Below are 16,779 nucleotides of genomic sequence, written 5' to 3'. Positions count from 1 at the left end.
AAAAAAAAATTCCTTCATTGGTATATCATTTCCCCATCCCTTCCCCTATTCCCCCCCGAGTACACTTCTCTGTGCAACCTTTATTCTGGACTCCTGTGCTAACCATAATACTCAATCATGTATCACCTCTAATCTGTTCTTTCCCTCATCTGTTTAAATACATAATTTATCCAGTTTTTTCTCTTACCCTAACCCTGATGTCAGATCCATTCTACATCAGTGGCACCGTGCAGTATTTGTCCCTTACTGACGGAGATATTTCACTCAGCATAATGTCCTCCACGGTCACCCATTTTGAATAATAATGCATGAGTTCCTTGTTTTTCCAATGTGGCATAGTATTCCATTGTGTGACTATACCACAGCTTTTCTATCCATTTGTTTGTGTACATATATCTGCTTGGATGGCATTTATGGTCTCTCTGGGGTATATTCCCAGTAATGGGATTGCTGGGTCAAATGGTATCTCTATTTGCAACTTTTTGAGAAAGCGCCACATTGCTTTCCACAACGGTTGCACCATTTTACATTCACACCAACAGTGAATAAGAGTTCCAGTTTCTCCACAATCTTGCCAGCATTTGTTGTGTTTGCTGTTCTATTTTGCTATTCTTACTGGGGTGAGGTGATATCTCATAGTTTTTTTGATTTGCATCTCTCTTAGAGCTAGGGACTTTGAACATTTCTTCTTGTGCTTGTTAGCCATCTGAATGTCTTTGGTGAAGTGTCTGTTCCTATCCTGTGCCCATTTCTCAATTGGATTATTTACCTTTATCTTATTGTGGTGCTCAAGTATTTTATAAATTCTGGATATAAGTCCCTTATCTGATATGTCATTACCAAATACTTTTTCCCAGTCTGTGGCTTCCCTTTTTACCCTATTGGAGAAGTTTTTAGATGTGCATAGGGACCTCTCCAGTACTGAAGAGCAATGGTATCTCTCTGGAGACTAAGGTGCGTCTGATACAGGCCATGGTTTTTGCAATCACTTGTTATGCATCAGAGAGTTGGACAATGACCAAGGAGGATAGAAGGAGAATTGATGCCTTTGAGCTATGGTGCTGGAGAAGAGTATTGAGAATACCATGGACTGCTAGGAAAGCAAACAGATTTGTCCTGGAAAGGGTTAAACTGGGTGGCTCCTTGGAGACAAGGATTCTGAGGCTCCGTCTAACATACTTTGAACATGTTGTGAGGAGAGAACCGGTCCTTGGAGAGGGACATCATGCTTGGGAGGGTGGAGGGACAGCGCAGGAGAGGAAAGCCCTCTATGAGGTGGATTGATTCAGTGACTGGGATAATTGGGATGGGAGTGTCAGAGACAGTGCGATTGGCATTTGTGCATTTCCCATTTGAGAATAGGGGCACAGATTCTCTGGTTGCTTCATGCTGAACAGGGGCATTGAAATGAAGGGGAAGGGGAGCCCACTTTAACACTTTACTCGCGTTCTTGAGTTGAAGCTGCATGCCTTCTTGTTCGGTTAGAAGATCTTTTCATGATGTTTTCTGCCCTCTGGACTGCAAGGTGTTTGTGTGGGTGAGTCCAGTAGAGGTGGCTGGCTGAACTTTGAGGCTTCATCCACTTTCTCTTCCTTTGCTGGCAAAAATATTTCCCTTTTATCTCTGGAACTAGGCTCAAGGTTGAGGTTCTAGAACAAGAGTCAGTGTTCAGGTTACCTATGGGAAAGGGAGCAAACTTAAGAACAAATTTGTGAGGCAGCCAGCTCCGCGTGACCACTCACGTTGGCCATCTTTTGTCTTCTTGAAATCTGTAGTTTTTGATCTTCTGCAGTAAGTGCTTCAAGTCTTCATTTTCTACAAGCAAGGTTGTATCATCTGTATAATGTAGGTTGCTTATGAGTCTTCCTGTAATCCTGATACCACATTCTTTTTCATATATTTTAGCTTCCTGAGTTATTTGTGCAGTGTACAGACTGCGTAGGTATGGAGAAATAATATAATCTTGACAAACATCTTTCATGGTATCAAAATTATGCAGTGCCTTCTTGTTCTATTCAAATAAGTGCTTCTTGATCTCTGTTCAGGTTTACATGAGCACAGTTAAATATTCTAATATTCCTGTTTTTCTCAGTACTATCTAACCTACTATGATCTACACAGGCAAATACCTTTGCGTGTATTTGCGTTTTTTGTTTTGTTTTTTTTTTTGTTTGTTTGTTTACATTCTCTGCTTTCAGCCAAGATCTGTCTGACATCAGCAGAGAAATCCCTTATTCCATAGCCTCTTCTGAGTCCAGCTTGAACTTCTGGCAGTTCCTTGTCAATGTACTATTTCAGTCATTTTTTAATAGCCCCCCACAAGATTTTATTTGTGTTTTATATTGCTCAATAAATTTTGCATTCTATAGGATTACCTTTTTTTGGAATGAGAATAAATAAGGATCTCAGCTTCTCCACATAGAGTAATAAGGACATCCTCACACTACTGGGCTACAGGGCTGTATCTGTTTGCTGATACACCTCATTGCTATTCCATCAGTTCCCGGGGCCTTATTTTTTGCCATTGTCTTCAAGTGCAGCTTACATTTTTCCTGCATTATCATTGATTCATGATCAGATGTTACTCTTGGCCTTACTTTGTTGACTGTTGACATTGAGCTTCTCCAACAGATCTCTCCCTAGATGTCAGTCTGATTCTTGTGTATTCCATCAGTTGATGTCCATATTTATAGTCACCATTTATATTGTACAAAATTTTATATGATCTTTGACAGTCCTGTCACCAAGACCATGTTTTCTAGCTACCAGTCCTTTGTTTCTAACTTTTTCATTCCAGTCACCAGTTATTGATTCATCTTGATTTGCATGTTCTGTCGATTTCAAACTATAATACGTACTTGAAATCCTCAATTTCTACATGTTTTACTTTTATGCTTATCGGTGCTATCCTTTTACTGGCAGCATTGTACTTCAGGATAGATATTGAAATGTTCTTTTTGACTGTGAATGCAACTCCATTCCTTCTCAGTTTCCAGTTGCCGTCAGGTAGTTCATATTACCTGATTTAAAATGACTAGTACCAGTTCATCTTGGCTCAGTAATACCTAGGATGTCAATCCTTACACATTCCATTTCCTTTTTGACAACTTTCAATTTTGCTACAATCATATTTCATACATTCCACATTCCATTTATTAATGGACATTTCAAGCTGTTTCTCCTCATTTTGAGTACTGTCACCTCAGAAATTTAAGCCCTTCAGTGAGTGAAAGCTTTACTCCATCTAGGTCTTTAAAGTTTACTTTGAGGAGGTAGTTCTTTTCTTGTTGCATTTTGAGTGTCTTCCAGGCTCAAAAACCTTATGGGTTCGTCTTTTGGAACATCAGACAATATGCTGCTCTTATTCACAGGGATTTTGAGAGCCTGTTATTTCAGCAGTGTATGGCCAGTCCTGCTTCTTAGTTTGTCTTAGTATGGAACTTGTCCAGTATGGGTGTCCCCATTAGTATTTGAAATATTAGTGACAGACATAGCTTCCAGCATCACAACAGCATGCAAACAACTATGTTGTTATGTGCTGTTGAGTCAGAACCGACTTATAGCTGACCACCGCCCCCCACCCCACTCACGCAATCCCCGTGGGTTTTCTGTAAATTACCTTGGTGGAGATTTCCCATCCTTCTCTTGGTTCCAACTCGATGGGACATAACAACCGTAGCTGTAGGGGATCATATAACTTATGTGAGCTCTAATATGATGTGAGCAGTAAGATAGTATAGAATGAATGAAAGAAAAGGAACCAAAATACTAATGTTCGCTTCTCTTGAAATTATTCTCCCCTTATCCCCACTTCCTAACACTTCTGAATTTTTCCCTTTTTAAAAAATTACTTTCTATGCATCAGAGAGCTGGACAATGACTAGGGATGATAGAAGGAGAGTTGATGCCTTTGAGCTGTGGTGTTGGAGAAGAGTATTAAATATACCATGGACAACTAGGAGAACAAACAAGTTTGTTCTAGAGTGAGACCAGGCTGCTCCTTGGAGGCAAGGATTCTGAAGCTTCATCTGACATACTTTGGACATATTGGAAGGCAGGATCGGTTCTTGGAGAGGAAGGTGTCGTGCTTGAGAGGGTGGAGGGACAGTGCAGGAGAGGAGGACCGTCGATGAGATGGATTGATTCAATGACCGGGGTAATGGGGATAGGTGTGTCAGAGTCAATGTTGGCAAGAGATAGAGCAGGGTTTAGGGCTGTTGTACTTAGGGTTGCTGTGAGTCGCCGGTGACTCGACGGCACATAACAACAACAACAACAACAACGATGAGCTTGTATTCCTTTTATGATCTGATAAAGGTAGGCCACCCTATGAAAAGCAAATATCGTGGAACAAGCCTTGGCTATTTTGGAGAAAATACTTGTGCCAGTGCCAGCATCTTGAACACATTTTGAACAAGTTTACCTAACACATTGCTATGACAGTTTGGTGATAAATTATAAATTAAGAAGATAAAGAAACATATTAGCCACATTTCTTAGTAGCATTTTGCCCTTCTAATATTCTCTAGGGAAGTAAAAGTATTGAGTGTTCCATGCTCAGAAATGTGTTTTTCAATGGCAGTAAGCGCCAGATGTAGAAATAAGAGAAAGAGTTTCTCTTTCAATTCTTCCCCCTCCCTCATGCAACTGCTTGGCAGTCAGCTTTCTTAATCTTTCATCATCTATTAAAAAGACAAATTGAAAGAGTCTTTTAATAGAAAATGAAAGTTTAGAATAGCTCTGCTGCACATTGTGGCATTGTCAGTCAAGTCAAAACTTGAAGGTAAAAGTTGTCCAAATAGGATCCTTTACACTAATAAAGACTGCTGTATTTTACAGAATTCACCCAGCCATAGAGGTGATTGTTTTATTACTTTTATAAGAGTGAAGAAATAAAAAAGCTTTCTCTTTGGAGAAAGAAAAAATATTTATAACCAAAGCAATTTGTTATTTGTTTTGTTTTAGTTAAACATTTTTATTAAATCTGCTTAGGAAAATAATAAATTCTAGGAGCTATATATCAGGAAATTAGTTTTACTTTTTTTTCCTGGTTTTTCTTTATTTAAAAATATGGAACGCTTCACGAATTTGCGTGTCATCCTTGCGCAGGGGCCATGCTAATCTTCTCTGTATCATTCCAATTTTAGTATATGTGTTGCCGAAGCGAGCACTTACTTTTTTTTGGTCTACAATTTAGGATCTACATTTTATTTTGTTTAGTATTTGTTGTTATGTCGCTTGTGACTCATAGCGACCCTACTGTACAACAGCCGTAAATCCTACTCTATCCTGTGCCAATTGCACTGCCTCTGACAAAACCATGCCGATTACCCCAGTCACTGAATCAATCCACCTCATAGAGGGTCTTCCCGTCCTGTGCCGTCCCTCCACCCTCCCAAGCATGATGTCCCTCTCCAAGGACCGGTCTCTCCTCACAACTTGTCCAAAGTATGTTAGACGGAGCCTCAGAATCCTTGCCTCCAAGGAGCCACCCGGTTTAACCGTTTCCAGGACAAATCTGTTTGTTTTCCTAGCAGTCCATGGTATTCTCAATACTCTTCTCCAGCACCACAGCTCAAAGGCGTCAATTCTCCTTCTATCCTCCCTAGTCATTGTCCAGCTCTCTGATGCATAACAAGTGATTGCAAAAACCATGGCCGGTATCAGGCGCACCTTAGTCTCCAGAGTGACACCATTGCTCTTCAGTACCTGTGGACCTAGTGGGCAGGCCTTGGTATTTAAAGGCCGGTTAGGGCAGAGGGCCTGCAGCCTTCAAGCCTGGTGTTAACTGGTTGAGGAGAACGTTGTTCTAATTGGTGCAGCACTTGTCTGTCAGTTTGCTGTACTGAGGTGACTTGGGGGTTGTGATACTGAAATCTGTGCCACTAGCGTGTCAAATGACATTTGGACATGTTTTGTTGGAACTCCCTTACTAAGACAGACTAGGAATCAGGATGACCCATCTGCTTCCTAAATAACAGGCCTTTGAAAACTCTATGAACACACTTAGATTAGACTAGCAGATATAGTACCGTAGGCTGAGCCTTCATATTGGGAATCACAAAAGAGGAGAAACAGTTGCAAACAGACCCTAGTGATTGGAATATGGAATTGGAATATGGAATTGGAATATGGAATTGGAATATGGAATTGGAAGTATGAATGTAGAAAAATTGGAGATTGTTAAGGAGAAATGTAATACATAAATATTGACATACGAGAGTAGGGGTTGGCAAAATGGAAGTGGATTGACATGAGACGTTTTGAATCAGACAGTCATGTGATCAACTATGCTGGAAATGAAAAGATGAGAAAAAATGAGGTCGCTTTCATAGTTAGACCATTTTTAGATCCATCTTGAAATACATTGTTGTGAAGGACAGGATAATATCCATACATATATGAGAAAGACCAGTTAATAGCACTGTCATTCAAATTTATACACCAACAATTGTAGCAAAAGAGAAAGAACTAGATGACTTAACTGTTCCAGTTGAAAATTGATTGAGCATGTAACCAAGATATATTTGTAATAATGGGTGACTGGAATGAAAAAGGTGGGAACAAGGAAGAAGGATCAGTGTTGAGAAACATGAATTTGATGACAGAAATTAGACTGGAGACAGAACGATAGAATTCTGTACAATCAGCTATACACATGGACCTCACCTGACGGCCTACACAGGAATCACACTGATACATATTTGGGAAAAATTGTTGAAGAAGCTCAGTATCAGCTGTGAAAACCAGGCCCGGTGCTGATTGTGGATCAGATCATTAACTACCTATATGCATGTTCAAATTGAAGCAAAATAAAATCAGATCCACAAGAACCCAAATTTGACCTTGAGTCTATCCCTCCTGAATTTAAAGACCATATCAGGAACAGATTTACAGTCTTAAATGCTACAGGAGTAAAGACCAAATGAGCTGTGGGAGGATATGAAGAATATCATCCATGAAGAATACAAAAGGTTATTACAAAGACCTGCATTATGAAAACAAGAAAAGACAAAAATCGATGTCAGAAGAGACTCTGGACATTGCACTAGAGCATCAAGAACCCAAAGCAAATGGAAGAAATCAAGATGTGAAGGAGCTGAACAGAAGATTTCAAAGGGCAGCAAGGTAAGACAAAGCAAAATTTTATAATGAAATGTACAAAGAGCTAGAGTTAGAAAATAAAAAAAAAAATGAACTCGGTCATTTCTTAAGCTGAAGAACAAATTCAAGCCTTCAGTTGCAATACTTAAGGATGCTGGGGCCAGAATGCTGAATGACCCAGGAAGCATCAAAAGTCACTATACCAAAAAGAATTGGCTGACAGAGAAGAATTTAATGAAACAACATATGATCAAGAACCTATGGTGATGAAGGATACCAGTTGACATATTTCACAAACAGATGCTGTCCTGGATGTGCTCACCAGGTTGTGCCAAGAAATCTGGTGGACAACCACCTGGCCTATGAACTAGAAGACATCTGTATTTATTCCCATTCCAAACAAAGGTGACCTGATAGAGTGTGGAAATTAACGAACCATGTAATTTATTTTCATCAAGATAGTGCTGAAAATTATCTAAAAACAACTAGAACAGCACATCGCCAGGAAACGGCCAGCTGGGCAAGCTGGGTTTAGATGAGGCTGTGGCACTAGGGACGTGATAGCCAACGTTAGATTTATCTTAGCTGAAAGCAGAGAGTTCCAGAGAAACATATTTGTTTCCTTGACTATGCAAAGACATTTGACTGTGTGGGTCACAACAAACTATGTGTTACTCTGTGAAGAATGCTAATTTCAATAGCAAACTTGAACGAGGAAGCAGTCATCAGAACAGAGCAAGAAAACACTGCATGGTTCAAAATCAGGAAAGGTGTATTTCAGGGATGCATCCTATCTCCACATCTATATGTGGAACAGATGATCCGGGAGGCTGGACTCTGAGGAGGAATGTGACATCAAGATTGTAGGAAGACTCATCAACAGCCTGCGTTGTCTATGAAGATTCACCTACACAACTTTGTACTCATTGCTAGGAATGAAGCAATGTATAACAGGATTAAAAGAAAGAAAACTTCTTTTCTCTGTCCCAAACACTCCTTACCTGTAATACTTTCTAAAGGGTTAGAAGGCTTAGTACTTGTAATTCTTATGAATTACATAGGGAGCACTGATGGCCTAATGGTAAGAATCTGCTCTGCAATCCTGAAGGCATGTGGTTCGAATCCGCCACCTGCTCTGAGGAGAAGGATGGGCAATCTCCTCCTGTGCGATTACTGTCTCTGAAAACCTGCTGGAAGGTCAGCTATGGGACTGTTCCTGCTCGATGGTACACAACCACCACCACCACAACAGTTCTTGATAATTGGAGGTGTTATTTTTCTTTTGAACAAGAACAGCAACCAGCAATTTTCTTATTAATAAAATGCTTACTTTTATTACCTTCTTCTAGTATGTGTTTCCCAGTTTAACAAATCTTGGACTTTTTATCATTCTATTTAGTGATTGGATTTATTTTGTTTTGCAAGCTGTTTTTGATTGGTGTGTGATGTAATGTTTTAGCATCTGTCTTTTTCATAGGTCTGGTTTGTTGTGTTTTGGGTTGTTGTTTTTTTTTTTTAATTAGTAACAAAATACAAATCTGTACCATAGACTCGGAACTGACCTACATCTGACCCACTGGCAGGTTTTCAGGGAAGGAGAGTGCCCGTGATTTCTCATCCTTCTATGGAGTAGCTGGTGGCCTCAAACTGTGTGCCTTCAAGATTGCAGCACAACTTCTTGCCACTAGGTCACCAAAGCTCCCATAATATTGTATTGTAATTGTGTTTTAAAAAGTAAATGTACTTGAATGATGCAGGACCACAAATAATAGTGCTGTTATTTGCTCATTTGTTTGAGATTAGCCCCTTTTATGAAATGAACATGCTTAAATTTTATCTTAAATGCATTATATAAAACAGTACCATCAAAATCCCTCCTATTTTCTTAAAGTAAATGATAGTATGTTTTGCTCATGTACACTGTCATGTTATTTATTGCAAATATATAAAAATTGACCCAGTTTTATATAATTTTTCTTTTTCTTAGGCAGCAACTCAAAAGGCCTCCAGTGGGTTATAGATACTACAATAGCTTATCCCAAAGCTGAACCCTTAGATATTCAATCTTGGATCCTTGGCTACAGGAAACCAACAGTCACACATGTACATTACAGGTACGAGTTCTACTTTAGTGCTCAGTTTAGCGTATAAAAGCGCTGCCTCACAAAGTACATATTTTCAAAATTTTTAATCACATAATGAAAATAGTTGCCTCAAAAAGAACTTTAATATTGAGTTTTATATACCAAAATTTCATTTAAAGTCATTCTTTTTACTGAGTGATAAAGATCTTTAATAGGGGCCTTTGCTGGTGGGAATGGGGTGAGGTGGGAATGGCATGCTGTATCCACCATGATTATTTGATCACCTGCCATCTTTGAGTAGACATTAAGGATTAATTGATACTCACTTTATTAAATAAATATACATTCATAGAAGAGGAATGAATTTTGAAATCGTTAAGCCATGTAAGATATCCAAAGTGATTAAGCTGTCAGTCATTTAGATATAACTTTTTGTGCTTTCAAACTTTTTTTTGCGTAAATAATCAAAAAGCATCTATTGAATATCTACTTGATATTTACTTCTTAATGTTAAAAAGGTCTTTTTTTCATTGAGTGTAGATAGTTCTATCAGAACATAATGCTAAAAAACCTGATTAGATTTTTGTAGGCTCTTTGGAGCTCTTGTAGTTTACTGTGATACTGAAAGCTGTTCTACTGGTGTGTCCAATGCCATAAGGGTCACTAATGGTAGACAAGTTTTAGTAATAGTTGTTGTTATGTATTGTCAACTCATCTGCACCGTCTCCAATACACCCATCCGGATTACCCCAATCACTGAATCAGTCCACCTCATAGACGGTCTTCCCCTTCTGCGCTGTCCCTCCACCCTACCAAGCATGATGTCCTTCTCCAAGGACCTGTTCCTCCTCGCAACATGTCCAAGTATGTTAGACGGAGCCTCAGCAGCCTTGCCTCCAAGGAGCAACCTGGTTTGACCCTTTCCAGGATGAATCTGTTTGTTTTCCTAGCAATCCATGGTACCTTCAAATACTCTTCTCCAGCACCACAGCTCAAAGGCATCAATTCTCCTATCCTCCTTGGTCATTGTCCAACTCCCTGATGCATAACAAGTAATAGCAAAGACCATAGCCTGTATCAGTCACACCTTGGTCTCCAGAGAGACACCATTGCTCTTCAGTACTTTGGAGAGGTCCCTAACAGCAGACTTTCCCATGGCAATGCGCCTTTTAATTTCCTGGCTGCTGGTGCCAAGACCGTTGACTGTGGAGCCAAGCAAGTGAAAGCTGTGTAAATCTCAGTCTCTTCACCATCCATCCTGATGCTGCCAATTGGCCCAGTGGTGAGAATCTTTGTCTTCTTGACATTGAGCCTCAATCCATATTGGAGGCAGTCCTTGACCCTCTGCAACAAGCACTTTAGGTCCTCCTCAGTTTCAGCAAGCAGGGTTGTGTCATCTGCATAACGCAGATTGTTGATAGATCATCCACCATTCTTGACCCTACGTTGCTCCTCATAGAGCCCAGCCTTCTGGATAATCTGTTCTGCATACAGATTGAAAAGGTATGGAGACAGAACACATCCCTGGCGTACGCCTTTCTCAGTTTTGAATCATGCAGTGTTTCCTTGCTCTCTGGTCTGATGACTACCTCTTGGTCCAAGTATAGGTTTCTCATTAGCACAATCAAGTGTTCTGATATTCCCATTCTTCTCAGAGTCAACCACAGTTTGTTATGATCCACACAGTCAAATGCCTTTGCATAGTCAATGAAACATAGATATATTCAGCTAAAACCCCTTACAAACAGAAAATGCTATTATTCAGATGTAACTTTTGGTAGGTGCCATCAAGTCACATTGTGACTTAGCAAACAAAACTCCCAAAACTTCTCCCTCATGGTGATTTGATCCACAAAAGATATGCCGTCTCTGGAGTAGCAGCACAACTCCCTATGGACTATACCACCAGAGTTCCCTTTACAACTTAAAATGACTCCTGCCCCCTTTTGACAAAGTGAAACATAGAATTTTTTAGGCTATAATTGTTATCGGAGCAGACCTATGGAGCTACGAGGTGTCTTCAAACAGCCAACTTTTCTGTCAGTAGATGAGTGCTTAATAGGCATTCCACCAAGGCTCCTACATGATATTTAAGATGCATAAGTAAATCTTGGTATTTGTAAAAATGTATTTCCTGTTTGTTGGATCTAACCATTTATTGGTTTAAAAGAAAAGATGTCCATTCATATTTCATCTTTACCATATCTTGTTTAACATGGAAATATTACGCATAGATACATTTTGATTTTTAAAAAGTTAAAGATGTCAAAAAACTATGAGAGATCATCTCACCCCAGTAAGAACAGCAAAATTTAACAGAACAACAGCAAGCAACAAATGCTGGTGATGTTATAGAGAAGCTGGAACCCTTATTCACTGTTGGAGGGAGTGTAAAATGGTGCAACCACTGTGGAAGGTGTATGGCGGTTTCTCAAATAGTTGCAAGTAAAGATAGCATTTGACCCAGGAATTCTACTACTGGGATTATACCCCAAAGAGACTGCCACCCAAGCAAATATATGCACACCCATGTTTATCATGGCTTTGTTCACAATAGCAAGGAGTTGGAAACAACAAATGAATGGATTGAGAAGCTGTGGTATAGTCACACAATGGAATACTATATGCTGCATTGAAAAACAAGGAACTCATGCAATATTATTCAAAAAGGGTGAGCCTAGAGGACATTATGCTGAGTGAAGTATCTCAGTCACAAAAGGACAACTACTGCATAGAGCCACTGTTGTAAAATAAGACTGACTTTGGGGTTAGGGAGGACTGAGAAAGATGGGATAAATAATGTTTACTGCATTGAAACAGATGAGGGAGAAAACTGTTTACAAGGGATATGTGATCAGGTATTATAGTAATGATAGGAGTCTAGAACGAAGGCTGCATAGTGGGGTGGACCTGGGGGAAGGGACTGTAAAATAATGAATTTTTCTTTTAATTTTCAAAGAGAAGAGTGTACTTGGGGGGGGAGTGGTATGCAGGGAGAAAAGTACAACAGTGAATGAATGGAAATGAAAAAAAGTTAAAAGATGTCTTTAAAATGACAGCCAGGACAACTGTGAAAGGCATTTGAAGGCAGAGAACTTTCCTTTCCTGTCAAACTGGGAGGCAGCTTATTCCAGTTAAATGAGTAATGGGCACAATGCATTGTTATGAATTGGGAAATCAAGTATAATAAGGTTTTAATTACAGAGATAATGTGCCTGATACAGGCCATGGTCTTTGCAAACACTTGCTATCCATCAGAAAGCTGGACAATGACTAGGAATGACAGAGAATTGGTGCCTTTGAGCTGTGGTGCTGGAGAAGAGTACTGACAGTTTGCCCTAGAGAAGGTGAAACCAGACTTGGAGGCAAGGATTCTGAAACTTCATCTGACATACTCTAGGCATGTTACAAGGAGGGACCAGTCCTTGGCAAAGAACTTGGAAGGGTGGAGGGACAATGCAAGAGAGGAAGACCCTGGATGAGATGGACTCAGTGACTGGGGTAATGGGAGTTGAGTATACTGGAGACTACAACGTTGACTCAGGATAGAGCAGGGTTCAGAGCTATTGTACATAGGGTCATATGAGTATGAAGCAGCTGGCAGCACATAACAAAAACAGTATGTATATATAGGGATAAAAATAAAAGTAACCCATGTCCTTAATATAAATGTGTGTCACTCCAAATTGTGACACTGAGTTAGAGAAGATGATCCTTTTATGCAGAAGTAGCAACTTATGTTTTCAATTTTGAAAAGCTAAAAAAAAGTAACCGTAGATGCAGTGACATTGATAAGTTGCTAAAAGCAAAGTTGTTGTTCATAAGTCTAATTTAATTGGGACTTTGGTTACTTTGAAAAAACATTCAGTTGTGCACTTAAGGCAAGTATTTTGAGTTTGAGAAGAAATTAATTAAAAAAGGAGTATTTTAATGAACTTATGTTCGTTAGCAAGTGGATAAAAACATGTTTATGTATTTATTTCTGGTTATATTAATTAAAAAAGTTCTCATAAAATTAAAGTGCCCATTGTTCCTCTTTCCATTTCCACATCCTTTTTAAAAAATTAATTTTAATGAAAGTTTATAGAGACTTAGGGTTTTCAGTCATTCATTGTTGCACTTTTCTCCCTGCCTACCTCCCCCCCACCCCAGTTAAGTCTTCTTCTTGAAAAGTAAAAGAAAAACTCTTTCATTGTTATGCAGTCCCTCCCCCCAAGTCCACTTCACTATGAAGCCTTCATTCTGGACTCCTGTCATGACAATTATACCCAATTATATATCCCTTTTAAACAGTTCTCTCCCTCATCTTTTTTAATACATCATTCCTCCCCTCCTTCTCTGTCTACCCTCAAACCCGATGTCAGTCCCATTTTACAACAGTGGCCCTATGCAATATTTTTCTTAAAGTCATACAAATTTATGAATCCCATAAAGCCATTGCCATCATAAATTTAGGAGTCTTTCCTGTCCTGCTTTTGTTATATATACCTATTAGTAATATCAATTTCTATTTTTTTTAAATATGAAACACAAAGGCAGTGTGCACTTTATCAGCTCCTCTCCACCAGTAGTCCCTCAGTTGTAAGATAGGCAGTCTCCTCTGTGCTGCTTACAACCTTGGAAATGTGCCAGAGTTATTCTCAGCTTAAAAGCAATGAATTTGAGTTTGGGGTGGTTTGGGGGTTTTGTTAAATATATTGTATTAAGCTTTAGTGGTAGAATGCCTAGTAGGTAGAACTGTTAGCTAAAAGGTCAGTGGTTCAAATCCACCACTACTCCACAGCAGAAAGTAGGGCAGCCTCATCTCTTAAAAATATATAGCCTTGGAGACCTGATGGGAGGGTATTTTTGAGTTGGTATCAACTCAGCAACAATGAGTTCAGCTTGAATTTTTGGTACCTATTACATTGCAATATCTATTTCTTAATTTTATATTATTTTCTAGATCTTTTCATTTTAACATTCATGGCTTAGGTTTGGATGGTCAAATAGTTTTCCAAATGATTGTATCCGATTGCAATACCTTTAGCCCATATAAGAGATACCTTTCCCTACACTTTTGTCAAACAAATCATCTTTGATCTTTGCAAATGGTTTGCAAAAGTATGACATTATTTAGACCCAAGGCTTTTTTATTTATACAATACATATGATAATCGTACAAACTTATTTAAGAGTGCATTGCTATGAAACATGAGATTAGAGTGGAGCTAGCTAGCATCTTTGTCCAGAAATTCAGACTATATACTATCTCTCACTATTAGAAGTTTATTTTGTCTTCTCTGTGTAGCATATAAGCACAGTGAGCTTGTTTGCCTTATGTTTTTAAAATAATACCTAGAGCATAATAGAAACTTGGAACTTAATGAATGTTATGAATATGAAAGTATGTGCTTTCTAGTCATGCACTGACCCATATAGAAGCCACTACCGCATGTGACTACTGAGTGCTTAAAATGTGACTCAGCTAATTTGGTATGTTCTGTAAGTGTAAAATAACACGCTGAATTTCAAAGACATGGTAAGACTAAAGTTTAATAGCTCATTGATATTTTTCTATTAGTGATATCTTGAAATATTTTAGATATTTGGAGTTAAGGAGGATTCTTTCTTTAATGTTAGTGAATGTGGACTTTGTAGACTATCAAATCTGTTTTCAAAAATAAAGGTTTGCAATTGTGAAAAATAATTGAAAAGAAGGAAAAATTCTTCCCTACCATGCTTACATGAAACTTGTTTTTTAAATTTCCTTTTGGTATTTGTTCTTATATGTGTTTTTAGTTTAGCTATGTTGTTGTGTGCTGTTGAGTCAGAACAGACCCCTCACTGACCCTCCAGGTTTTCAGTGGCAATAAATCGCAAGTGAGGAGATTTCCCATATTTCTCCCCTGAAGCAGCTGATGGATTCAAACTACATACCTGTGGGTTGCCAGTACAATTAGTATAGCTACACTTTTTTTTTTGGTGAGAAAAATTTATATTTAGAATTAACCCGCTGGACTCAGTTTAGATGATCCCAGTTTTGTTGGCAACATCCAAAGCATCATAATCAGGAGCAAGTCTAACATAGGCCTTCTCTCCATCAGGCCTAATCAAAGTGTTGACCTCAGCCACATCAATGTCATAGAGTTTTTTGGGGGGTGGGGGTGGGGGGGGCTGTGGATGCCCTTCAGGACTGCCTTCTTGGCCTTTAATGCCTTTGCGTTGGCTTCAGTTTTGGGAGGGGCAGGGGCTTCCTTCTTAGCTTTTGGCACCATCTTCGTAGAAAGGTATAGCTACACTTTTAACATATCTAAAAATTATTTTTCTTCAGCTCTCTCACACATAATATTTTAATGAGGATCAACTATGAATTGTTTCTAACTCAAAGACAAGAGTTGAGATATGTATTTATAGTTTATAAAGCATTTTGGTTTTCTTTTGTTTTTACTTGTTTTCTAAACAACAAAGCTAAAAAAGTTCATGAGACTTAAATGTTAGGAATGATAATTTTAGAAATTATCCTATTAGTCTTTTTGTTAATAGAAAATTTTAAAGTTGTAAATGAAGCCCCACATACCCTATTGGGTTTACAATTTATGGCCAGGATGGTTGGTTCCCTCTGTTACTTCCCAAACCCTTGGCTGCATTATTATAATTCAGGTCTCAGACAGGAAAGCATTGTGTTTGTCACTGTTTTATTATGTTGTTGTAACAGCTCAGTGGTTAAACAGCTGACTGCTAACCTGAATATCAGCATTTCTAACCCTAGGCTGTTTTACAGAGGATAGATTTGACTGCTTCTGTAAAAATTTATAGCCTTGGAGCCCCTTGGAGCAGTTCTGCTCTGCCTTTTAGTATCTCAGTGAATCAGAATGAACTCAATAGTAATTTTTTTAAAGTAATAAAACACGAATGTTGTCATTATCATACATTGTATTGTATATATTGTACTGGGAAAGTCTGCAGCTGCACTCAGGGACCTCTCCAAATTATTGAGGGGCAGTGATGTCAGTTTGAGGACATCTGATTTTGCATCTGGTTCAGGCCATGGTCTTTCTGATCACTTTGCATCTGAAAGCTGGGCAATGAAGAAGGATAACAGAAGAATTGATACCTTTGAGCTTTGGTGTTAGAGAGAGCACCAAACATTCCATGGACTGCCAAAAGAACAAACACGTATATCTTGGAGACAAGGGAGCCAGAGTGCTCCTTGGAGGCAAATAAAATAAATTTTTTTCCCACATACTTTGGTCATGTTGCTGGGAAGGGCTATTTGTGAGGGATATCATACTTGGAAAGGCAGAGGGTCAGAAGGAGAGGAAGATCCTGAATCAAGTTGATTGACATACTGCTGCAGTGATTGCTAGTGTGTCAGGAAGTGTAAGGACAGGACAAGGTTCAGATCTCTTGTTTAGAGGGTTGCTGTGGAAGCAGGAGTGGCATCCCCTTCCTAAACAACATGCCTCCGGAAACTCTTATGAACTATGATAAATATTGATAGTTGTAGAGGGGCTTGAGACCCTTCAGTTCATAGGGTCACTATGTGTCGTACTCAACTTGAAGGCAGTCTACAACAACAACATGGATCATACATACTTAGCAGCACTTA

General features: G+C 38.9%; 1 protein-coding gene across 1 annotated transcript in view; it reads left to right on the top strand.

Annotated features, from left to right (window-relative positions):
* The window catches only part of LPGAT1 (lysophosphatidylglycerol acyltransferase 1), an 80,283-nt gene that overhangs the window by 46,901 nt on the left and 16,603 nt on the right, over positions 1-16,779 (top strand). The window contains exon 6 of the mRNA XM_006887962.1: positions 9,092-9,218. Coding sequence (XP_006888024.1) covers positions 9,092-9,218 — 127 coding nt within the window. The remainder of the gene's footprint in view (positions 1-9,091; positions 9,219-16,779) is intronic.

Source organism: Elephantulus edwardii, unplaced genomic scaffold (assembly GCF_000299155.1).
Source record: "Elephantulus edwardii isolate Elephantulus edwardi_28Jun2011 unplaced genomic scaffold, EleEdw1.0 scaffold00063, whole genome shotgun sequence".
Classification (NCBI taxonomy): domain Eukaryota; kingdom Metazoa; phylum Chordata; class Mammalia; order Macroscelidea; family Macroscelididae; genus Elephantulus; species Elephantulus edwardii.
Note: the sequence above shows the minus strand (reverse complement) of the source record. Positions and strands in the feature narration are given on the sequence as shown.